The 25,612-nt window shown below is 41.8% G+C and overlaps 3 protein-coding genes across 3 annotated transcripts in view; 2 read left to right on the plus strand and 1 right to left on the minus strand.

The window, feature by feature from the left end:
* ESRRA (estrogen related receptor alpha) overlaps positions 1–12,276 on the plus strand; it is a 34,026-nt gene extending 21,750 nt beyond the window's left edge. Inside the window, exons 7-8 of the mRNA XM_075837270.1 lie at positions 363–632; positions 7,701–12,276. Of these exons, the coding sequence (XP_075693385.1) occupies positions 363–632; positions 7,701–7,948 (518 nt within the window). The 3' untranslated portion in view covers positions 7,949–12,276. The remainder of the gene's footprint in view (positions 1–362; positions 633–7,700) is intronic.
* Positions 12,277–12,337: 61 nt separating this feature from the next.
* On the minus strand, positions 12,338–23,927 carry TRMT112 (tRNA methyltransferase activator subunit 11-2). Its single transcript, XM_075837272.1, has 4 exons — positions 23,660–23,927; positions 14,562–14,663; positions 12,626–12,718; positions 12,338–12,530 (listed from the first exon to the last, which is right to left on the minus strand). Exons 1-4 carry the CDS (start codon positions 23,732–23,734, stop codon positions 12,429–12,431), a joined length of 372 nt encoding a protein of 123 aa, XP_075693387.1. The 5' UTR covers positions 23,735–23,927; the 3' UTR covers positions 12,338–12,428.
* Positions 23,789–25,612, plus strand: part of PRDX5 (peroxiredoxin 5) — a 33,284-nt gene continuing 31,460 nt past the window's right edge. The window contains exon 1 of the mRNA XM_075837271.1: positions 23,789–24,116. Within this exon, the coding sequence (XP_075693386.1) occupies positions 24,024–24,116 (93 nt within the window). The 5' untranslated portion in view covers positions 23,789–24,023. The remainder of the gene's footprint in view (positions 24,117–25,612) is intronic.

Here is a 25,612-nt window from a genome sequence, read left to right on the forward strand (position 1 = left end):
GGGGTCCAACACCTGGGCATCGGATGTTATGCAGTGTTCAGTGCCGGAAGCAGATGGCTCCATACACCGCATAGCAGCAGTGATGCAGAACTGCAACTCTGCTCCTATTCACTTGAATCTGAGCTGCAGTACTGTAGCATGGCCGCTATTCTATGACCAGAGACATCTGCTTCCGGCACAAACATCCGGTGCCCGGAGGCAGCTGGTGTAGCTGATCGTTACGGGGTCTGGGTGTCGGACCCCCACCGATCATAAACTGATTACCAATCCTGTGGATAGGTCATCAGTATGAAAAACAGTCCTATGTCCTGACAACCCCTTTAAGTAGCTCAACGTTCACCGATAACCGTTCTCTTTTTCAGGTTTTTCTTCTCTTTCGTTATCGGACCAGATGAGTCTCTTGCAGAGTGTGTGGATGGAGGTTCTCCTTTTGGGAGTTGTGTTCCGCTCACTACCTTATGAAGATGAAGTTGTGTTTGCTGAGGATTTTGTGTTGGATGAGGAGTCCTCACATTCTGCCCGCCTGACTGACCTCTGCTCTTGTGTTCTTCATCTGGTGCGCAAGTATCGGGCCTTGCGTGTGGAAAGAGAAGAATATGTCATGTTAAAAGCCCTCACCCTTACAAACTCAGGTATGTTGTAATTATTTGTTTATTCAAATAAAAGGAATATAATATATGGATTATTTACAGTGCAGACCAAACTAATTCTGTTTGGACCTATGTATTGTTCACATTCACTGGCAGGGTTATGTTCACACAGGAATTTTTTTGCCGGATTCCACTCCAAAATTCTGCCTCCCATTTCAATGCGAGTGAGATGCTTCATTTTTCTGCTAGGTATTTATTTCAGCTAGCTGGAAAAATAAGCGTCCTGCTCGTTCTTCGGGCGTATTCCGTCTGACCCTCCCATTGATATCGATAGGAGGGCTCTTCCTGTAGATAGTGTCACAGTGCCCACTGTAGATAGTGCCATACACAGTGCCCATGTATATAGCGCCACAGTGTTCCTCTAGATAGTGCCCATATAGTTCCACAGTGCCCATGGAGATAGTGCCACACTTTCCCCCTGTAGATATCATCACAAACACCCCACCCTGTGGATAAAGCTACACCCCCCTCCTCTGTAGATAGCACCATTGGGGCTCCCTCTAGGAGCGGAATCCCCAGCCGGAGCTTTGCTGACACTCTGGCCGGTGATTCTGCTCCCAGAGAATTCCCTGACGTCCCTGTCAATATAAGGACAGTGACGCGAGGGGCTCTCTCTAGGAGCGGAATCCCTGGCCAGAGCTTTGCCGATGCTCTGGCTGGGGATTTCTGCAGTGACTTCAAGGGCTTCCCCCGGGCTCAGTGCTTCAAGTAGCGCAGTGCCCTGGGAGTCTTCTTGGCCAGGATCCGTCACATGGCCGTTTTTTTCTCTGTCGTGTGAGTGTAGCCTTAGAGATCCATAATGGCACCTCTGTCTAAAAGAAATTAATAAATAAATAATGGTATAGCCCACCTCTTGGTCCATTGTAATGCATCCATAGGATAACTGAAAGGACTAAACATAGTGTCAGTCATGTGACCCACCACCCACACGTCATGTGATCACTGTCATTCAGGAAACCCTGACCAGGTTAATAGTATTTCACTAAGTAGTAAAAGGTTTTCAGCCTGATCATCGTGTCTGTCAGTGTCTGTCAGTGTCTGTCAGTGTCTGTCAGTGTCTGTCAGTGTCTGTCAGTGTCTGTCAGTGTCTGTCAGTGTCTGTCAGTGTCTGTCAGTGTCTGTCAGTGTCTGTCAGTGTCTGTCAGTGTCTGTCAGTGTCTGTCAGTGTCTGTCAGTGTCTGTCAGTGTCTGTCAGTGTCTGTCAGTGTCTGTCAGTGTCTGTCAGTGTCTGTCAGTGTCTGTCAGTGTCTGTCAGTGTCTGTCAGTGTCTGTCAGTGTCTGTCAGTGTCTGTCAGTGTCTGTCAGTGTCTGTCAGTGTCTGTCAGTGTCTGTCAGTGTCTGTCAGTGTCTGTCAGTGTCTGTCAGTGTCTGTCAGTGTCTGTCAGTGTCTGTCAGTGTCTGTCAGTGTCTGTCAGTGTCTGTCAGTGTCTGTCAGTGTCTGTGTAGCAGCCGCATTTACATGATCTCTCCTGTGCGTGTTTTTTTTTTTTTCCACATTTAACTTTATTAACATCTAGAGACAGTTTATACAGGTAAATCACACAGTGAAGTAGTTCATCATTATTCCACCATGAGTCTATTTTACCTAGCCCATGAAAGTGTACCCTATGTTGTGCCCACACATGAATGGCATGTAGCCCTGTTAGTAACTGAATACTAGAATCAAGTGTGTGTAAGTGGTCACAGGACGGAGGCCATGTTTAGTCATGTTCAGTTAGCTCATGGATGCATTACACAGCACTGATCTGTGGGCTATATATTCTACTGTGAAGGGAAAGGTGTCTACTACACTTCTATTAGAAATTCTGCTCACATACCTTTCTTATACTTGTACATTAGAAAATTGTATGACTTCCTATTCTACAAATAAACTAATTAAAAAGACAAAGTGGACAACTCCTTTGTTATTGCACATTGGTTACTCTGTTACTTAACACGTTAGTGACGGCCCCATAGTGTTTTTACGGCGGCCACTAACGGGCTTTATTCCGATGCAATAGCCATTTTACGGCGCTGCATCGGAATAAATAAACAGAGCAGGGAGCCATTAAATCTCTCAGCTACCAGAGGCAGCTGGGGGCGGGGTGTCCCTGCTGGAACGGGTGAGATCGATATTCGTATCGATCTCACCCGTTTAACCCTTCAGATGCGGTGCTCAATAGCGTGCACCGCATCGGAGTGGTTTTGGAGAGAGCGAGAGGGAGCTCCCTCTCATCCCGGTGATAAGATCACCGAGCGTCTGTGTCTCCGATGGCAGCCGGGGGCCTAATAAAGGCCCCCAGGTCTGCCTGTAGTGAATGCCTGCTAAATCATGCCTCTGGCATGACCTAGCAGATGCCTGTCCGTTTTACACGGACAGGCATAATACACTGCAATACAGAAGTATTGCAGTTTATTACAAATGCGATCGGATAATCGCATAGTGAAGTCCCCTAGTGGGACTAGTATAAAAAAAAAAAGCTTAATAAAAAGTGGAAAAAAAAATGAAAAACCCACTTTTCCCCCTTACAAAATGCTTTATTATTAACAAACAAAATAAAGTAAAAACGTTACACATATTTTGTATCGCCGCATCCGTAACGACCCCGACTATAAAGTTATTACATCATTAAACCCACACGGTGAACGTCTTAAAAAATAAAATAAAATACCATGCAATTTTCTTTCAATCCAGCCTTAAAAAAAAAAAGTGATAAAAAGTCATCAAAAAGTCGCATCTACTCCAAAATGGTACCGTTAAAAACTACAAGTCGTCCCGCAAAAAAAAGTCCTCCTACAATTGCATCAGCGAAAAAATAAGAGTTGCGGCTCTTCAAATATGGAGACACAAAAACAAATAATATTGGAGAAAAGTGTTTTCACTGTGTAAAAGTAGTAAAACATACAAAAACGCTACAAATTTGGTATCGTTGCAATCGCAACAACCCACTGAATAAAGTTGTTATTTATACAACACGGTAAACGGCGTAAGTTTAGGACGCAAAAAAGTGTGGCGAAATTGCAAGTTTTTTTCTATTCCCCACCCCCAAAAAAAGTTAATAAAAGTTAATCAATAAATATGTACCCCAAAATGGTGCTATTAAAAATGACAACTTGTCCCGCAAAAAACAAGACCTTATACAGCTGTGTTGACGCAAAAATAAAAAAATTATAGCTCTTTGAATAAGACGATGGAAAAACTTAAAAAATGGCTTGGAATGTATCGCTAGAAATTTTATTTTTTTCAGTTAAACAATTAGTATATAAGTGATTACACATTGTTTTGATTTTTTTAATTTTTCACAAGTCAAGAAATATTATAAATTAGATTCTAATTTATAACATTTCCATGTGCTGGCCACTAGAGGGAGCAGTTCCCAAAATTGCAGCATGGTCACTGTGGTAAAGCAACCTCATTGATTTATGCTGCAAATTTGGGGTGGACACACTCTCCTCTAGTGTCCTCACACAATCCCCCCCCCCCGGCCCCCCTCCTTCTGGCTAGTGCCAGGAGAAGGAAGGGTTTCAATGTCTTCAAACCTACACTGTGTGCCACCATTTTCTGGGCAACTGCACAGTGCTAGGAGGATTAGATACAGGGCTCAGCAGACCGTATCACATGAACATACACGAACATAAACACATCATACACGAACATAAATTACCTGATCCTGCCTCCGCTGGTCTACGCTCCTCTTCCTTGCGCCTTCGCTTCTTTGAACGTATCGCCGGAAGCCACGGCCGGAAGTCGTCATCTTACTGTCCAGCAGCGGCTTCCGGTCCACATAATGGCGCCGGATTTCGCTCTACGAACGAGCTTCGTTTTGGTCTGTGTTGGACCGGCGCATGCGCCATTCCCACACAGACGGCGCACGCAACTGAGAATGGAATGGCTCCCGTTCGCATTCTCTATGGGGTTGTATGTGCCGTACAGCATCTCTGTATGTGTCGTTAATCGAAAATATTATATTAAAAGCAATATGATTAAGAGAAAAAAAAATCATGACACCTTCCCTTTAAGGTCTAAAATAGGCTGGCCACCAAGGGGTTAAAGGGAATGCCAACCTTAAACACCATGCTGTTTTTAGTTCCAACATTCTGTGTGGATTAATTTCTTAATATATCCTTATAGTGGTTGGAGTTACAATTTTCTGATACACAGCTCTGAATCCACCGTATAGAGTTGAGAGGAAATTCTGGTGGCCTGCAGTCACCGTTAGAGGTGCTTACTGCATAGTGTTTATTTATTAAGGTATGAAGTTGGCTCATAAGCTCCCCCTACTGGTAGCTGTAGGCAGACAAATCCATGTAATGCTATGTCTACACAGGAGATTTTAAACTCTGTATAAGGCCCCATGCAAATGACCGTAGATAACCTTCCGTAAAATATAGGACATGTGCTATTTTTATTTTACGGACTGTTCTCCCATACTTTATAATGGGAGCACGGTCCGCAGATGCGGATGATTGACCGCAGCTCGCCGTGCCTGTAATCACGGGCACGGTCGTGTGCATGGGGCGTAAGAAAAACAAAGCTATTACTACTATGATATATTTAGAAATTATTTTGCACAGAATTTTGAACCTATTGAGATTAACAAAATAGTGTTAAAGTGAAAGATCCACTCCTAAAGGCCTATTTATATCACACAATACTTAGTTCTTTAAGGTCCAATCACAGTTTAGACATTTTTAGCATGCGCTAGTTAAACGGCTATAATTTTTTTTGTGTTGGGCTAGCGCCGTGATTCCTGCGATTTTTGTTTTATCCGTGACCAATGCAGATTTATTTTCTGATGATTTTTATACCAATAATTTTTGCTTATTTTTTTTTTTTATACCATTTTTAGGCTTATAATTTGTAGGAAAAAAAACAACTATTTTTTTTTTTTCTGGTAATAATATAGTGTTACCCCAAAATACTCTTATTTGTGATCGACGTCTACTTATTTGATATATTACATTTCTATTTTAGGGTGATTGCATCTGGGCTAGCGTTATGACAATGATTGGCAGGGGGAGCGGTTTTTGGGGAGGTTTTTCGGTCATTTTAATTTTATTATTCAGGTCAGATGAGACCTTTTGGGAGACATTTAATTTTAACTTTCCATTGCACCAACGCCCTAGTCACAGGGGAAATCGACCCTGATATAGTGACCATTATCGCTAAGGGGTCTTCTGTGCCTGGTAGGACTCTTCTACCGGCATTCCGGTGATCATGTGACCAGTCACATTATTACTGGCACCAATCGCTGCCTCTTTTCCATACACAGTGCTCAATGAGCACTGTGTATGTGAGCACAGACAAGACAAATGTGGTAAAAACCAAGTCTGTCTTCTCTCAAGGGCCCCTGGCAGTATATGACTGCTGTTCCCAATCGTTCGGGAAGCAAGTATATATATATATATATATATATATATATATATATATATATATACATATACCAGTCCTTCTCAATGAATTAGAATGTCATCAAAAATGTAATGTATTTCAGTAATTCAATTCAAAAAGTGAAACTCATATATTCTATAGATTCATTACACACTGAGTGATCTATTTCCAGCATTATTTTCTTTTAATGTTGATGATTACGGCTAACAGTTAATGAAAACCAAAATTTTGTGTCTCAGAAAATATTATATAAGCCCAATTTAAAAAATTATTTTTAAAATGTTGGCCAACTGAAAAGTATGTACAGTATCTGCCCTCAATACTTGGTTGGGGCTCCTTTCGCATGAATTACTGCATCAATGTGGCGTGGCATGGAGGCGATCAGCCTGTGGTACTGTTGAGGTGTTATGGAGGCCCAGGTTGCTTTGATAGCGGACTTCAGCTCGTCCGCATTGTTGGGTCTCGAGTCTCATCTTTCTCTTGACAATACCCCATAGATTCTCTATGGGGTTTAGGTCAGGCGAGTTTGCTGATACTGTGGTTATTAAACCAGGTCTTGGTACTTTTGGCAGTGTGGGCAGGTGCCAAGTCCTGCTGGAAAATGAAATCAGCATCTCCATAAAGCTTGTCAGCAGAGGGAAGCATCAAGCGCTCGAAGATTTCCTGGTAGACAGCTGCGTCGACTCTGGACTTGATATAACACAGTGGACCAACACTGTTGCTCAGTGGTCCAAAGTCCTGTTTTCAAATGAAAGTAAATTTTGAATTTAATTTGGAAATCTCAGTCCCAGAGTCTGGAGGAAGAGTGAAGAGGCATCAATCCAAGTTGCTTGCCGTCCAGTGTGAAGTTTCCACAGTCAGTGATGGTTTGGGGAGCCATGTCATCTGCTGGTGTTGGTCCACTGTTATATCAAGTCCAGAGTCACCGCAGCGTCCACCAGGAAATTTTAGAGCACTTCATGCTTCCCTCTGCTGACAAGCTTCATGGAGATGCTGATTTCATTTTCCAGCAGGACTTGGCACCTGCCCACACTGCCAAAAGTACCAATACCTGGTGTAATAACCACAGTATCACTGCGCTTGATTGGCCAGCAAACTCGCCTGACCTAAACCCCAGAGAGAATCTATGGGGTATTGTCAAGAGGAAGATGAGACACCAGACCCAACAATGCAGACGAGCTGAAGGCCGCTATCAAAGCAACCTGGGCTTCCCGAACACCTCAACAGTGCCACAGGCTGATCGCCTCCATGCCACGCTGCATTGATAACCCCTCAGCAGTGCCTGATCTCCATGCCACAGCGTATTGATGCAGTAATTCATGCATAAGGAGCCCCGACCAAGTATTGAGAGTATATACTGTACATACTTTTCAGTAGGCCAACATTTCAGTATTAAAAATAATTTTTGAAATTGGGCTTATATAATTTTCTGACACAATTTGGGGTTTTCATTAACGGATACCATAATCATCAACATTAGAAGAAAAAAATGCTGGAAATCGATCACTGTGTGTAATGACTCTATAGAACATGCGTTTTCACTTTTTGAATTGAATTACTGAAATTAACTTTTTGATCTTCTAATTCATTGAGAAGGACTAGTGTATATACAGCGGGTGGTCCTTAATCGGTTAACAGATTAGGTGTAAGATTTTTATGTCTTCTTATTTTCTTTGTAGATTCTGTGCACATTGAAGACCCAGATGCAGTTTTACGTCTCCGTGATGCTCTGCAAGAGGCACTCAGTGAATACGAATCAAGTCGCCACCCTGAGGAACCCTGTCGTGATGGGAAATTGCTTCTTACACTCCCCTTACTTCGCCAGACTGCTGGCAGAGTCCTCCAACACTTCCATGCCCTACGAGAAGAAGGGACTGTCCCTATGCACAAGCTTTTCCTAGAGATGCTGGAAGCTATGATGGATTAAGATGGGGTTTCCTCCATGTACTGTCCTTGAAATGACCAGGAGATGCAAGCTGGAACTACGTAATGAATGTATAGGACAGGCAAACCAAGCGATTTATTTTAAGGCACACATTCTTCCTAAAATGCATTATAGACTGATCAAATAGATACTACAGATTTGGTGCAGGCATGTGTGTGCAATATGATGTGGATATACATGGACATCGGCAAACACAGCAAGAAGAATGTGCTATGCGGCATCAAAGTGTTAGTTATTTTTATTTAATTGAGTTAAATGCTGATATTCTATGGTAGGATAAGCCATAGGAAGACATGCTGGGAGTCCTTCCATCCCACAAACATACTGTTGAGCCATAATCTGCTCCCACAAGCAATAGGGCACATTACAAAGTTACTGGATGATAACTTGGTGTCGTGTGTTCCTCTTTCTCTTATTGTTCATCATTGTGTATGACTTCAAACTGGTCTTTATTTTTGCTGTTAGTCTGCCCAAGTAACAATCTACCGTATGTTTAACCTCCATAGAATGTTGGATTTGGGAATCTAATGTGTATTTGTTCCTTTATGAGAAAATAAGATTTAAACCACTATTGGTAATTGCAGGTGCAGTCGGGGATGTAATATAAAGGTGCACTTTCATTTTTATTTTTTGCAAACAGATTTGCACATGTGTAATAAAGGGGTTTTCTCATTATCACCTATCCAGAGGATAGGTGCTAAAGATCTGATCAGTGGGGGTCTGACCACTAGGACTCCATTGATCCTGGAGTTCCCTATGTGATTGGAGTGGGACTGTGCATGCTCGGCCACTTCACTGTCTATGGGTCTACCGGAGATAGAAGATAATAGAATATGAGGTGTGGGTGATGGCTGTATAGTAAGCTTATGTCTATTCAGACCAGATGTGGATAATGGAGCATATACTCAGATTCTAGCGTACTCATCAGTAATCTCTACCCCTGCTGGTTTTCCTTATATAGAAGATTTATATTCATTAGGGTTGAAAGAAGCCTAAGGGTATGTGCACACGACAACGCCAAATACGTCTGAAATTACGGAGCTGTTTTCAGGAGAAAACAGCTCCTGAATTTCAGATATTTTTACAAGGACATGCGTTTTTCACGGACATAATTGGAGCTTGTTTTCATTGGAGACAATGAAAAACGGCTCCAATTCCGTCCCAAGAAGTGTCCTGCACTTCTTTGACGCGGCAGTCTTTTCACAGCGACGTGTAAAATGACAGCTCGTCTGCACAGTACACTGTAAAACCCATTGCAAGCAATGGGCAGATGTATGGGAGCCGTCTTTTCAGGCGTAAACCGCCACCATTATGCCTGAAAAGAGGTCGTGTGCACATACCCTGAGGTTGCCTTCACACATAGTGGTAGTTTGGAGTGTGGTACTGAATGCAGTTTTACCACAGATTATTTTTTTGGCCTGGACAGAGCGCATGCCAAACTACCTCTACACGTGAATGCACCCTTTTATGTCATTAGAATAGAAATTGGTAGTTTTAGGCCCATCTCTTGCATACTCATGTGGTATAAATATTCTCCACTCAAACGCAAGGTTTGGATTCAGTAAATTAATACTATTTTGTATGACTAATGAAAAGGTAATGTTTCTTCTAATAGAGCAGGCATCTAATACATTAGTGCTATGGCCCATCTGCTTGAGGTAAAATGATGACATTTACGTAACTTCAATGTTTTCCTATAAGGGAAAAAGTTGTAGGTGACTTGTAAAAATTGCAAAAAATACCAACCATGCTGGAATTAATGCAATTACTGCACATTTTTTCCTACCTTGAGTTTGCGCATGATTTTACTGCTAACAGTCCACATGTAGCCATAGAGATACTGACTTCACTCGATCAGCCCCACCACAAAATTGGACTGAACAATTTTTGCTGATTTATTAAGTTATTGGCTGGAGGAATCAGACTTGCAGCAATTGAGATTATTTTGTTGCCTAAATATTTAAGATGCCAGTAACCAAGAAAAATGTGTTTATAGTGGGTTTTTTAGGCTCATTTGTATCAGGAGATGGGCTGCTGTTACATCTAATCTCACTAGTGGTTTACTTGCCATTTTTAATTAGCCTTTCAATTGATGTAAGACTGCACAGGTCAAGCAGCAGAAACCATGAGAGTTCTTTTTTACAACTCTGAACTTAGCCTGCTCCGACCACTTTTAAAGTGTGCGTAACGCAATGAGAGATAGAGATATAACAAATACATATATCTGTATTTCTATTTTTACATTCTCTAGAAACCATAAGAGCAAAGCTGTCTTCTTATATTGGCTAGAAATATATGGACCAAACTTATCTTTACAAAGACAACCTAAGTATGTTCACAACAACAGCCTGACACCTAAGTTGTGCTACAGTTTACGGTCACATTATGTAAACAGGCTTTTTTTTTTTTTAGTACTGTTGGCTACACTGTAAAGTTTACTGTGGCCATAAAGTAGAAAGTGCGGTAGGTGTAAATGTACCTTAATAGGAATCAGGACTCCATGATCAGATGTCTATAGCGTTTGCAGCTTTACTTGCTCAGATGAGCACTGATAACGAAGTACAGTGTACAGCACGGAGAACATAGCGGCAGTTTGAGCCACTGATGTGATTACTAGAAAGATAATGCACCTAAGCTGCAGTTACTCATCAAAACGTTCATTTAATGGGAGTAGAGATAGAAAGCTGGGACTGTAATGCCAGTCCGCTTCACAATGAAAAATGTCCAATGGGAGAATTGCTGCCCCTTCGCTCTAGAGATTGGTAAGGGTCTAGACTCCTATCAAGAACTTATTTTGCCATATCCCAATTACCACATGGGGGGAGGGTGTGTGTGTGTGTGTGTGTGTGTGTGTGTGTGTGTGTGTGTGTGTGTAAGTAAAATTCAATCACTTCCTTACAATATAATTTTGGTTTGTTCATGTTCTTCACACTTATAAGTGTTCAGTCGCAGTGCTCACAGACTCAATACCCAATGGAAGATTTAAAAAAACCCACATACAAGTGGAAGTATTATGATAATACATTAGTATTCCATGAAAGCAGAGTCGAACAATGAACAGAGATCTGTGGCGGGTTTCTGGAGAATGTACTCGTCTGTGTTCATCATCTTACATCTGGGGCCTAGTCCTTGCTCACACTAATGGAAATTAGAGCGATATATGAGTAAGGGATCTTAAATGGGGTCCCTGGTTTTATGTAAACTAAGCCTAATTATTGTATATAAAAAGTTCTGCAATCTAATTTCCTGACTATTAGCAAGAGCTCTGCTGTCAGTGAATGGAAACACTTAGTTTAAATTCAGTTGCTGAAAACTGGTAGAGACCTAATACTTATCACAGCTAGGGTTTTGCTACAGTTGGATTAATTCTAGCCAAACCTGTGAGCTAAGCAGAGAAATTTGTGACATGTTCAGAAGGCCTACACAGTATTCAGCCTCCAGATGTTAAGAATATTCTTTTACTGACAGCAAGCACAGATTTTGGAAATGGTGAGGATTTGAAACACAAAGATGATCAAGTTGCAGAACTTTTAGCTATACAAGGAGTAAGCTTTACATAAGATGGATGAATGATCGCCTATCATCTCCTGTCGGTTTGGCCCTGTGTACATGTTACTTTCAATAGGTAATCCCTTCCACACTACACCATTATTAGTGAATGTGCCCGATGACTTTTCCCTAATATTAGGGCAATATTTTATGTTTCATTCGAGGAGTAAAAAAATGATATATGCAGATAAATGATGGGCTCATGTCAGCTACAATGTTACCCACATTAAAGTACCTCTCTTTACATGCAGACAGATCATTTGTTCACTGACATGGTAAGGAAAGCTACGGAGGCACTGCCTAGAGAATTATTTTGGGGAGCTCTGATATCATGGTACATAAATCCTGCTTTTTACTTGATTTTTTTTAGTGTGGGACAGTTTTTCCTTGGCTAGAAGACAGCACATGACAGGAAAGGTGTCCACGGTTCTGATTGGACCTTGTCTTTTGATCTTGAGTCATCCATAATAGCTACACTACATTCTGCTGCGCTGTGGTTCTAATATTCTGGGTATAGGCCCTGTATTACTGGTCTCTGTGCATTTTGTTCTCGATCATCCATATTGTTATACCTCTATTTGCTTTTCTTTGGTTCTTGAGACCCAAATAATTGTGGTGCCCTCTACATCTGTATATAGGCTATAGAATAATGTGTAATATACCTCATTGCTTATAAACATATATACAGACCATTGTATACAATTAAGGCTCTTATGGGCCTGAACTGCAATAAACATCAGGGAGATTTCACGGTTTACTAATCATTTGTGTATATCCATCTCTAACTACCCTGACAACCTATTCCCACAAAAAAGCCAGATGTCCAACAACAAGTAACAGCGTTTAATAAGTACAGACAGGACAAAGGGTGGTGGGCGCAGATATTTACAGGCCAGGGAACTGGAAGAACCGGTTAGGACTCCTCCTCGTTAATGAGCATGTTGGGAATTCCTCTATTGATGGGAAATTCTGTGCCAGATTCTGGACATTTCAGAGCACCCTCAATTACTTCAACCTGGCAGAGATAAATAAGATAATGAGAAGTCCATCACATTGGTACTATCTAGCCAATGTTCAGCCCGCTGCCCCACTTGTATCACAGTATTTTACCTCCAGCAATATATGGTGAACTTTCTTCAAGAACTCCTCATCATTTTCATATCCAGACACAAGCTCTTGCGGAAGTCCCGAGCCATGGCCCAGCTGTAATGGATAGAAAACCAATGCCATTCAGACTAGTATCTTATACACCAACGACAGCAGCAGCAATTTTCATGGGTAAATGTTAAAATAAACAAAAACCAAGGACAGAAAAATCCCTCTATAGTGTGTAAGAGTTGGGCCGATCCCACATACAATGTCCGTAGAACTGATTATTGTACTGATTGGAATAGGAGCGGGAACAGAATTTACTATATTAACCCCTTAATACCGAAGGTATTTTAAAACCTCAATGACCGAGCCATTTTTTAGGTTTTTCCATCGTCTCATTCGAAGATTTATAACTTTTTTGTTTTTCCGTCGACATAGCTGTATAAGGACTTTTTTTTGCGGGACAAGTATTTTAGAATAGCCCCATTTTGGGGTACAAATAATTTATTGATTAACTTTTTTTAGTGGGGTACTGGAAAAAAACCTGAAATGTCGCCATTTTTTTGCATCTTAATTTTACTCCGTTTACCGTGTGGTATAAACAACAACTTTATTTAGCGCGGCGATGCCAAATGTGTTAAGGTTTTTTATATTTTCCTACTTTTACACAGTAAAAACACTTTTTTTTCAAAATTATTTGGTTTTTGTGTCGCCATATTTTAAGAGCCATAACTTTTATTTTTTGACCGATGCAGTTGTATGAGGGCTTTTTTTTTTGCGGGACGACTTGTATTTTTTATTGGTACCATTTTGGAGTCGATGCGACTGTTTGATCACATTTTATCAAATTTTTTTTGAAGGTAGAACGAACAGAAAACAGCAATTCTGCCGTTGTTTTCCATTTTATTTTTTACGACTTTCACCATGCGGGTTAGATAATGTAGCCGTTTTATAGTTGAGTTCGTTACGGACGCGGCGATACCAAATATGAGTAACTTTTTTTTATAATAAACTATTTTGTAAGGTGAAAAAGTGGGTTAATTTTTTTTTTTTACGTGGGACATTTATTTATTTCAAACGTTAACTTTTTTTTTTAGTCCCAATAGAGGACTTTACTGTACGATCTTTGGATCACTTTTATAATACACTGCAATACTTCTGTATTGCAGTGTATTATTGCCAGTCAGTGTAAAACTGACAGGCTCCTGGCCTAACAGGCAATCACTAAAGGCAGCCTTTATTAGGCCTCCAGGCTGCCTTAGAAACTACTTCCACCTCGCAATGCACGCAGAGATGCCAGTGAGGGAGCTCCCTCCTTCTAAAATCACTCAGATGCTGCGCTCGCTATTGAGCGCCGCATCTGAGGGGTTAAATATGATCGGAAACCACTGCTAGTGGTCTCCGATCATTGCCCTGAAGCCCGAGGCTGCGAGAAAAGTGATTCTGAAGTGCCGACGTGAAAAGTCTGCAATTTTGCACGCGCCCACAGACTTCGTGCTGATGTTCTATATCAGTAAATATATACTGAAAGGCGTCTGACCTATAGAAATGAATGGGTCTGCAGATTATCTGTAATTACGGATAAAAACTACGGTCAAGTGCATGGGGCATTACATTCATATGCCCTTGTAGAGCTTATAGAGAAAAGTGTTGAGGCAGATGACCTCTTTAATATGTAGCAGCACTCCGCTCTTTCCCTTCCTTGCTGCTATATTGCAGCATGGACTGCCCAAGGACACCATGATGAAGATATAACGTAGAAGGTTCCTATATACAGTACGGGACACTGCACTGCAGCCATACTGAGTACAGGATGGACACTGAGCAGCCCATTACTATACAACATTATTATAGCAAGGGAGGAAAAGAAGAATACTACGAGAAGATCACAGTTCATTATTAATTTAAATAGCTGGAGCAAGAAAACTGCAGGAACATACAATGAGTTACTCACACTCTCTGCAGACTGCACTAATGCCTCCCATTCCAGCTTAGGAATCATACGAGCCACAAATTCACGGTTGAAGTCCACAGAATTAAGCTTCACTTCATCTGCCTAAAAGCAAAGCAGACAAAACATTAGATACATATAATAAAGAGTAGCGCTGTTCTTATTCTATTTCCCATTCTAACACAGCTCCATCTAGTGGTGCAAGATAGAAATACACATTAAGACGCTGCTACATCTAAGGCTCTGTTCACATCTGCATTCTATGTCTCCGTTGTTCTGCTCGGTCATCGCAACAGCAGATCTGTCTCATGATGACACCAACAGCGCCCATTAACTATAATAGTGTCCATCGTGTTACAGTACAAAATAGTGTAGCATTTTGCACTGATTTGCCTGTCATTTTTTATCGGATCTGCGACGAAAGCCCCTAACAGTCTCCAGCGCAGATGTGAACATAGCCTTAGCCTCACTCTATTAAGGAAAGAATGTGAGATGTCCAGGACTATGACCTCAGGAGGAATATCTGTTGGCTATCTAAAAAGTGTATGGCCAGCTTTAGAGCCTTGTTTAAATTTGAGAAGCGTACCAACTAGACCATGAAATACAATATAAAAGAACGCAAAACTTTACCCCTGCCCAACACTTGACGTACAGTTACATCATAGCCGGAAAGGTACGTTTGGAGCGGACACACGGGCTGCATCTTCTCCATACTCCCTGCAACGTCCAGGATCAGATAACTCGGATCCTGGCAGTTTAACCCCTTCGACCGCAGCATCTACGCTGTTAGGAGGGGGTGCCAGAGGGAGAGCATCAAAAGAACCTTTCACCTGCCCATACATGTGCAGCTGGGTGCAGCATGTAATGAGCAGGGCTGTACAAACCCTCCTCCATTATTTAGAGATCGGTGCAGTTATATTTGGCGCCCGATATTTAATGTGTGTCACTGCTGCGGAAAATGCAAGATGTCAATCCGATGATAGAGAGGCGCGTCATTGTTTGGCAACCCCATTGGCTTCCACACAGGCTACCCCTCTGTGGGTGATACATAATAGCCGTAATCGGCTAAGTCCGTTTTGGGTGATTATACTCATGCGCCATCTGCACATGCTGATTGGTGCATCTGCACCTCTATCCTGACTGGCGCTCTTCCATGCCAATCTTACTTTACGGAGGCTTGTCACTGCTTGTACGTTTCTATTGGTCCCCACACAGGTGATTCTTGTGTGAGGCTTATATGAGTTTTTAAAGCACAAGGAAGTAGAGCGCGCGTTCACAAGCCCCGTTGTTATCCCCTGAGGACGTTGTGTTGACAACGAAACATGTCAGGGGGGCTATACTTATAACAATTTTAACTGCTATGACCTATTAGCCTCTACCTCTAACACACTGTGTAACTAGCATTTGTCAGGCAGTCCGCAGCTGCTGACCCAGGCATCCTATTGCAATAGGATTTGTATACTGAATCCTGCAGTATTCACATAGAGCATTTGCTAATGGTCTTTAGCAAATTTTAATTTTTGCGCTCCTGTTGTCCATCCCGGACCTTTTTAATAATAGAACTAATAAAAGTTATATCTTACTACTATTCAGTTGGTAGCTGGGAAAATGGGTTTCATTGTGCCCCAGGCACATTAGTTTTTTCAACTGCGTGCACCTTGTCTTAGTATCAACATACCATTTAAGTGGATCAGCACCAATCACAGAACACGATCACATGTAAAAAGGGTAAGGCCCCAGGGTGCAGCCACGTTGCCTTTATGTTGCGTTTTTAAACCGCAGCAAGTCATTTTTCAATAGAAGTCAATAGTGAAATGTTTGTTATGGACGGACTGCTGCTATTATATTACAATGAGTTTTTTGTGTGGTTGACCGCATCCTCATAATGTCCGACCGCTTGCGGTTGATGAGCGCGATGCCAAGGTTGTTGCTGAACTGCTTGCGTTTTTGCGAACAGTTCTCTAATGCATTGTAATGACCTATATACAGGAAAACTATGTCCATAAAATATGTACTTAAAAAAACGCAACTTAAATGCAGCATTACAGAGACAAAAAAATGCATGCATCGGTTTTCAGACACAACAAAACCGTGTCAACAACGCAGCGTGTGGCCTTACCCTTAGAGCATCGAGTGGGGGAGGAGGGTATATGTGGACATTTCCCGAATATCTTCTCAATTCCCCACCGACAAATACAATATAAGCTTAGAGTTGGAGTAGTTATATAAAATCCAAATACACACCTCCGGCACTTCCTGTCAGAGTGACTGTTACGTCACAATGACAGTTAGAGTACATTACACTACATTGTGTAGTGTAATGTACTCTAGCAGCCATCAAAGCTGCAAGACTAAGTGTCCCCTAGTGGGACAAGTAAAAAAAAAGTAATACATTTTTTTTTTTAAAAGTGTAAAAATAAAAGTTATAAGTGATCTAAACATGAATTGCTTTTTTTTCCTAGAAGACTTTTAGTATAGAAAAAAAATTAACACGTTAAAAAAGTACACATATTTTGTATCACCGCGTTCGTAACGACCCCAACTATAAAACTGTAATGTTATTTTTCCCGCAAGATGAACACCCCAAAAAAAAAAATCAATAAAAAACTACAACAGAATCACAATTTTTTTGGTCACCACCGCTCCCTAAATAAAGAATAAAAAGTGATCAAAAAGTCGCATGTACCCGAAAATAGTACCAATAAAAACTTCAATCCGTCCCGCAAAAAACAAGCCCTTACACCGCTTTTTTTTATAAATAAGTCATTTTATTGTGCAAACGCAAAAAAAAAAGGACCAAACCTATATACATATGGTATTGCCGTAATCGTACAAACACGCAGAATAAAGTAAAAATGTCACTTATGGCGTACGGTGAGCGCCGCAAAAAGAAAACCTGAAAAACTGTGTCAGAATTGCAAAAAAATTGAATAAAAAGTGATCAAAAAAAATAAAATAAATAAATAAAAATCGCACGTACCCCAAAATGGTACCAATGAAAACTACAGATTGTCCCGCAACAAATAAGTCCTCACAGGGCTCCGGTGGTGAAAAAATGAAAAAGTTCTGGCTTTCAGAATATGGCGATGCAAAATGTGCAGATTGTCCAAAAGTGGATAAGATCGGGCGCCATTTATCAGTGCGACAACGGGCACATATCTATGAAATTTTATTTACCCCATTATTATACCCTCTTATTATGCCCTGATGTACCCCGCACAGATTACATACGCCCCCAAATTATAAACTGAAATACCAGCAAAACCCCAAACAAAACTTGTGACAAGCAAAATCTGCGCTCCAAAAGCAAAATGGCGTCCCTCCCTTCTGATCCCTACAGTGTGCCCAAGCAGCAGTTTGCGCCCACACATATAAGGCGTCGCCATACCCGAGAGAACCCGCTTAACGTTTTATGAGGCATTTGTCTTCTGTGGCACAAACTGGGCGCAACATATTATGCACTAAAATGGCATATCAGTGGAAAATTGCAATTTTCACTTTGAACCATCCGCTGTGCATTAACCCCTTTGCGCACAATGACTCAATTGCCCGTCATGGTGCGGCGGTTGATGCATGGAGCCGGCTCACGTGCTGAGCCCGCTCCATACGCTGTGGGCGTCAGCTGTGTATTACAGCTGACACCCGGGACTAACGGACAGGAACAGCGATCGTGCGGTTACAGATGCCTGTAAAAATAACAATATACTGCAATACATTAGTGTATTGTACCCGCGGATCCAATGATCGCTGGATCAAGTCCCCTAAGGGGATTGATGAATAAAATGTGTAGAAGAATTATAGTTATTAGTAGTGAGAATTTTTTTTTTTTTAAAGTTAAAAAAAAACAAACACTTTATCGCATTTTTCTTCTAAAGTAATGTAAAATAATGAACAAAATTGGTATCGCTACATCCGTAAAAGTCCGAACTATTACAATATACCATTATTTAATTTGCACAGTGAACACCTTAAAAAAATGTAATAATTGAAACCGCCAAAATCGCTGTTTTTTTTTGTCACCTTCGCTCTAAAAAAAAAAATGTAATACAACTTTTTAATCACTTTTCATGTACCAAAAAATGGTAGCAATAAAAACTGCAGCTCCTCCCGCAAGAAATAAGCCCTCACACCACTCTATTGATGGAAAAATAAAAAAGTTATGGCTCTTGGAAAGTGGGTAGTGAAAATCAAAAATAAGAAAGCAAAAAATGGATCAGTCCTGAAAGGGTTAATTCATTTCTAATGAAAAACCGTATGACCACATGTGGGGTATTTCCGTACTCGGGAGAAATTGCTTTATAAAAAATGGTTGTTTTTTTCCTCCTTTATCCCCTGTGAAATTGAGAAAATTCAACATTTTAGTGGAAAAAATGTTGATATTCAATTTCGCGCCCCAATTCTAATAAACTCTGCAAAAGACCCGTGGGGTGTAAATGCTCACTATACCCCTAGAAAAATTCCTTGAAGGTTTTTCCAAAATGGGGTCACTTTTGGTGGGTTTCCACTGTTTTGGTCCCTCCAGTGCATTGCAAATGCGACATGGCACCGAAAACCATTCCAGCAAAATCATAAATCCAAATGGCGCTCCTTCCCTTCTGAGCCCTGCTGTGGGTCCAAACAGCAGTTTATTACCACATATGGGATATTGTCGTAATCGGGAGACATTGCTTTAGAAATGTTGGGGTGCATTTTCTTCGTTATTCCTTGTAAATAATAAAAATTTCTATGTTGTTTCAGAAAAAAAGTACATTTTAATTTTTACAGACTAATTCCAATATATTTAGCGAAAAACCTGTGTGGTCAAAATGCTAACTATACCCATAGATAAATACCTTAAGGGGTCTAGTGGAAATGGGGTAGTTTATGGGGAGTTTCTATCGTTCTGGCAGCTCAAAGCTTCTCCAAATGTACAGTGGGGCCTAAAACATTTTCAAGCAAAATATGAGTCCTGAAAGCCTCCGGGTGTTCCCTTCATTTTGGGCCCTGCCGTGTGTCCAGGCAGCGCATTAGGGCCACAATTTATTTATTTTTTTGAAAACTGGAGAAACAGGGTGATAGATTTTGTGGTGTGTTTCTTCATTCTCATGGTCGCTTTACAAAGAAATCTTCAAACTGATACTTTTATGAAAAAAGTGAAATTATTATTTTTTTCACCTGCTATGTATTAAATCTAACAAAAAACTGTGGGGTCAAAAATATTTACTATACCCCTACATAAATACCTTAAGGGGTCTAGTTTTCTAAATGGGGTCATTTGTGGGGGTTTCCATCACTCTGAGATCTATGAGCCTCTGAAAACCTGGCTTGGTGCAGGAAAACAAAAGGTACTTCAAAATTTATAAAATTATTATTCAATTTGTAAGTCCTCTAAATTGCTGAAAATTTACTTTATTTTTTCAAAAGTGCTGCCAAAATAGAGTAAAGAGATAGAAATATATATTTAATTAAAAAAATTGTACAGTATGTGACATATGTGACATATTGCAGTTAAAAATAGGGAAAAATTTTAATTTTTACAAAATTTCTTCCATTTTTCTAGTTTTTAATTAATTTCCACAAATTCTATCCGTCTACTTTTACCACTAAAATAAAGTACAACATGTGACGAAAAAACTATGTCAGAATTACTTGGATATTCAAAACTTTCAGAGTTATTCTCTGATAAAGTCAGACATACCAGATTTGACACATGTGGCTTGGTCATTAAGGTACAAACATGCCCGGTCATTAAGGGGTTAAAGATCTGTTATGAACTTACTGTGTACATTTCCCAGAATAACAATCCACATGATAGACTGTAATTGTGATGATCGCTGGGGGCCCAACCGTTTGCGAGAACGGCATCCTAAGGCTGGGTTCACACGAGCACATTAACGTCCGTAATGGACGGACGTATTTCGGCCGGAAGTCCCGGACCGAACTCAGTGCAGGGGGCCGGGCTCCTAGCATCATAGTTATGTACGCCGCTAGGAGTCCCTGCCTCTCTGCAGGACAACTGCCCATACTGTAATCATGTTTTCAGTACGGGACAGTAGTTCCACGGAGAGGCAGGGACTCCTAGCGTCGTACATAACTATGATGCTAGGAGCCCGGCTCCCTGCAAGTTAGTTCGGTCCGGGACTTCCGGCCGAAATACGTCCGTACATTAAGGACGTTAATGTGCTTGTGTGAACCCAGCCTAAACCCTGTTCCTCCTCGCTGCTCAACCACAGGGAATGACAGAAACAGCTGCACAGCATTTGTCAATCAGACTTAGGGCGGATTTACACGAGTGTGTGCGTTTTGCGCACGCAAAAAACGCGGTGTTTTGCGTGCGCAAAAGGCACTTAACAGCTCTGTGAGTCATCACATAGGGTGTGCGCGGCTGCATGATTTTCGCGCAGCCGCCATCATTATGACACTCTGTTTGGATGACACTCCTCTGTACAATGCCCACTTGGTCTAAAGTAAAACACGCCCACTTGGGCATTAAGAAACTCATTAGCATAAAGCAAAAAATCGCTCATAAAGTGGTTTAAAATAGATAGTTTTTCGAAATAAAAAGCATTACTGTCACCTACATTACAGCGCCAATCTCCTTATATAGGACATAGGAAACCGCGTCGGAAAACACGCCAAAAAACAGCCGAAAATGCCTCCCATTGATTTCAATGGGAGGCGGACGCGGTTTTTTACCGCCTGCGGTAAACAACGTTCGCGGTAAAAAGAAGCGACATGCCCTATCTTCGGGCGTTTACGCCTCTGACCTCCAACATACATCAATGGGAGCCAGAGAAAGCGTATTTTGCTACGTTTTTGCCCGTGGCTCTCAATGGGCCCGAGCCAAAAACACGGCAAATGGCGTGCAGGCAGGTGAAAGCTGCCTCAAGATTCAAAACTAAATTTTGAGGCAGAATTTTCTGCATGCAAAAAACTGTGAACTCAGCCTTACAGGGGGTTTGGGACCAGACAGTTATCCCCTATTTTTGAATCTAGGAGAACCTCTTAACCCCTTAGTGACCAACAATACGCCTTTTCACGTTCGTCACTAAGGGGCCTTAGGCTAGGCTGACGCCTTTTCACGTGAGCCTAGTCTAAGTCCTGCACGGGTCTCCCGTTCAGGCTGGAGCCGGGCTCAGCTGTCTGATGACAGCTGGGCTCCAACTTTGATCGCGGCCGTTTAACCCGTTAAATGCCGCCGTCAATAGCGACCGCGGCATTTAACTTGTTTACAGAGGGAGTGAGCTCCTTCTGTCACCCATCGGCGGCCCGCAAATGCAATCACGGGTCTCTGATGGGTTGTCATGGCAGCCGGGGGCTTGATAAAAGCCCCCAGGTCTGCCCTGGACATATGCCTGTTAGGACGAGCCGGAGTTACGTCCTAATAGATTGCCTGTCAGATTTACACTGACAGGCAATAATGCTCTGGTATACGAAGTATACCAAAGCATTATAGCAGCGATCTGAAGATCTCACAGTAAAGTCCCCTAGTGGGACTAATGAAATAAATAATAAATGTGAAAGATTATTAATAAAAAGTACAGTAAAAAAATAAATAAAACCATTTTTTTTCCATAAAAAGTGGTTTTATTTAGTAAAAGTGTAAAAAATAAATAAAAGTACACATATATGGTATCGCCGCGACCGTAATGACTCAATTAATAAAGTTAATATGTAATTTAAATTGCAAGGTGAACACCGTAAAAACCAATGGTGAAATTGCAATTTTTTCCATTGCCCCCCAAAAAAGTCATAATAAAAATGAATCAATAAGTCCCATGTACCCCAAAACAGTACCAATCAAAACTACATCTCGTCCCGCAGAAAACAAGCCCAAAAAAATCACTACATTGATGGAAAAATAAAAAAGTTACGGCTCCTGGAAAGCGACGATGCAAAAACAAATCATTTTAGTTCAAAAGTCGTAAAACATAAAAAACCTCTACATATGTGGTATCGCCGTAATCGTACCGACCCATAGAATAAAGGTAATGTGTTATTTAAAAACGCATAGAAAAATGGTGGAATTTCCGGGTTTTTTTATGATCCCCCCCAAAAAAGTTAAAAACTTATGTACCCTAAAATGGTGCTATTAAAAAGTACAACTAATCCCGCAAAAAACAAAGTCCTCATACAGCTATGTAGACGAAAAAATAAAAAAAAGTTATAGCTCTTTGAATGCGACTATAGAAAAACGAATAAAATAGCTTGGTCATTAGGGCCTAAATAGGGCTGGTCACTAAGGGGTTAAATACCCTATTCACTGCAGAGTGAAGAGCGTGCAGCACATCGCCACAGACGCGGTACTAGCGGAGTGTTAGGGAATGTCCACACACATACTTGGCCATTTTTAGCGCATCACGCACCCATTGAAGTCAATAGGAACGTGAAGATCACGCGCAGCACACGGAAGCACTTCCGCGTGCCGAACGTGATTCGCGCAACAGTAGATCAAGAAATGAAGGGAAAAATAAGCGCACTTCCTTCATTTCTTTTTCTAAACATCAAAACCGCGTGTCATGAGGATGGCATATGCGTGAAAATCACGCAGCCACGCAGCAAACGCTGATGACACACGGAACTGCAACGCGCGCAAAACGCTGCATTTTTTGCGCGCGCAAAATGCACAGGTTTGTGTGAATAAGGCCTTAGGAGATGGAGACGTCTCCTCTGAAAAACGCAGCAATTCTGGACACTTTCCGTAGCAGGAATTGACATGCTGGGGTCCGAAAAATAAGCACCGAATGTCAATTTCTGCTTGGAATTTGCGTGTGGATGAGATTTAACAAATGCTGCTGCGTTTTTTACGTCCAAAAAAACACGGCAATTCCGCAGCGTGTGGACGAGCCCTGTCTATTGTATTCCTGTAATGTTTATTCCCTTTACTACTAATCAAGCTTCTTCTATTTTCCGCCGGTTTGCATCATTAAATATGAAGGTCAGCAGTGCCTTGTATACCCCGAATCATCTATGGAGTCATCAAGTCAAACGACAACCAGGTCTGTCCTTGGTAAATGACTGGGAATCTGCCGGGCAGCAATAGCGGCCGGAACGGTTATGAGGGGAGACTGTTCAGTGACGGCGCTGCGGACGCACACTACATACAATGCTTGTAGTTATACCCGGATGATGAGCGGGAATCCTCGAGTCACCCCGCTAACGTGGCTCCGTAGCATATTATGCGTCAACAGCTTCATTCTCCGGTACCGGCACCCACGTGTTTAACACTTCCAACTACTTCCGGGGGCCCAGGTCTTCGAAACTCACTGAACTTCTACGGCCCCGCCTACATATCCTATCAGTAGGCGACTGTGAAACGGGGCGACACGTCTGGGTATGCGTCGAACGGGCAAGCTCTAGGCGCATATGCAGTAGTCTGTTTAGACTACGCATGCGCATTGTGTTTAGCCTGAGCGGTTACCTAAGGTGGGCGTATCCTCCAGCAAAGTCGCGCAGCCGCCCCTAGTAGTTCCGCCCCCAGTTGGCATGGCTTTTCGGTTCCCCGTATCATTCCGCCTCCTGTCACCGTTACGTATAGTTGCAAGGAGCGGAGTCTGGAGCAGAGCGATGTCGATTAAGGTAACATTGCGGCGTGTACATGTTTCATGCTTCTTGTTGTACGTTGAACTCTGGCACAAGCAGGTGTGATCCAGTTTACGGTCGGCAATCACTGCACTGCATTATCGTTATGTTGTCAGGCTTCAGCATGGCCGTATGAGATCATTGGGGAAACTTGTGAGAGATGTGTGTTACTATTGTCACATAAAGTCCCAGGTTGTGTAATACATTTCAGGATGAAATCCACAGTTGTAAATGTGGCTACAAAAGGAGTCTCCAGCACTGCTCTGATATGGGAGAGCACATGTAACTATGTCCCTGATCAGCAGAGAATATGCCATTTCTACATTTCAGTTGCCACTGGACAAACCCTCTAATGTTTGGACATTTAAGCCAATAAAGTGCAGTGATATTCCGGTGTGACGAGACTCGTTCCTGTGTTACAGACTGCGCAGTTTGGCTCAGATGAACACTTTGCCCCTTTACTGGAGGATCTTGTGCTCTTCAGTGGGTACACATGCAGCCACCATCTTTTGTTTGGGCATTTTATGGATGTTTTGTCTTTACCTGGTATATCCATAATGTGGACACGAATATTTTTTCAGAGTTGCCTTTCTGCTTTGTAATTGAAATAGTTAGTGCGGCTCCATGCTCTTCAACTTGCAGGCGGTTTAGAGCTGCTTAGCTTTAGGCCCCCTTGACACTTGGTGGTGGAGACCACCCAATTGTCATTGTATTCAAATATCGGCTACCGGGGGATTACTGGGGTAACAGAGGCTGGTTTTGGGGGCACCTCGCAACATGAAATAAATGGCGCTGGAATCCTATAACAAGGCAGCAGTACTGCTATGGAGGCTGATTATCTCTTTGGGGACATGACAGGTCCTCTTTATGAGGGATGTCCACATACTTTTGGCCATCTAGTGTACATACAGTTTTTTGTGCCAGAGATAGACCTTTTGTGTTTGTGATACAGACTTGGCCGGCTGCGGAGCACCCGTCTCACCTGATCGGCCCCGAGGGACCAGATGGCATCGTGCACCACACCTTACTGTGAAGACTGCATCGCTAGCTTTGTTTCTATTTCTGAGACTGCTGGTGCATAAAAATATGGCTACCATTGACCCCCTGTATTATTTATTGGTAACCACGTTTTTCCAGGCTCCTGAAAGGCAAATCTGAGTCCTTTTATTACAGGGTCATCCAAGCTTAATAAAAAAATGCTCTTATGTAGGGCTTTACTTTGTATTCAGTGCAGTATATGCATTTTATTTTCTACAAAGCCCTTGGTGTATTAACACCGTAGCCTGAGGGACATGTAATAGCGACCAGTAAGCTGGTAAAGCTGGGTGACCACCCTTATGGGAGCCTTAATAGCAAACCTTTATCATCCAGCTTTCTAAGGCACAAAACTGACTAGAATTGTTAACAACTTGACAGAAGAGAAAACTAAAGAACTTTGTGTGTTCAGATATTCATACTTAGACCGTATTCACACGACAGGGTTTCCCAGCCGT

Source organism: Rhinoderma darwinii, chromosome 9 (genome assembly GCF_050947455.1).
Source record: "Rhinoderma darwinii isolate aRhiDar2 chromosome 9, aRhiDar2.hap1, whole genome shotgun sequence".
NCBI lineage: Eukaryota > Metazoa > Chordata > Amphibia > Anura > Rhinodermatidae > Rhinoderma > Rhinoderma darwinii.

Excerpts from the sequence above, each read along its gene's own strand:
- TRMT112 (XM_075837272.1), bottom strand. The coding sequence starts at position 23,734 with ATGAAGCTGTTGACGCATAATATGCTACGGAGCCACGTTAGCGGGGTG. Across the intron at positions 14,664-23,659 it reads GATTCCCGCTCATCATCCGG|GCAGATGAAGTGAAGCTTAA; the intron begins GTATAACTACAA and ends CTTTGCTTTTAG. Across the intron at positions 12,719-14,561 it reads TAGTGCAGTCTGCAGAGAGT|CTGGGCCATGGCTCGGGACT; the intron begins GTGAGTAACTCA and ends TATCCATTACAG.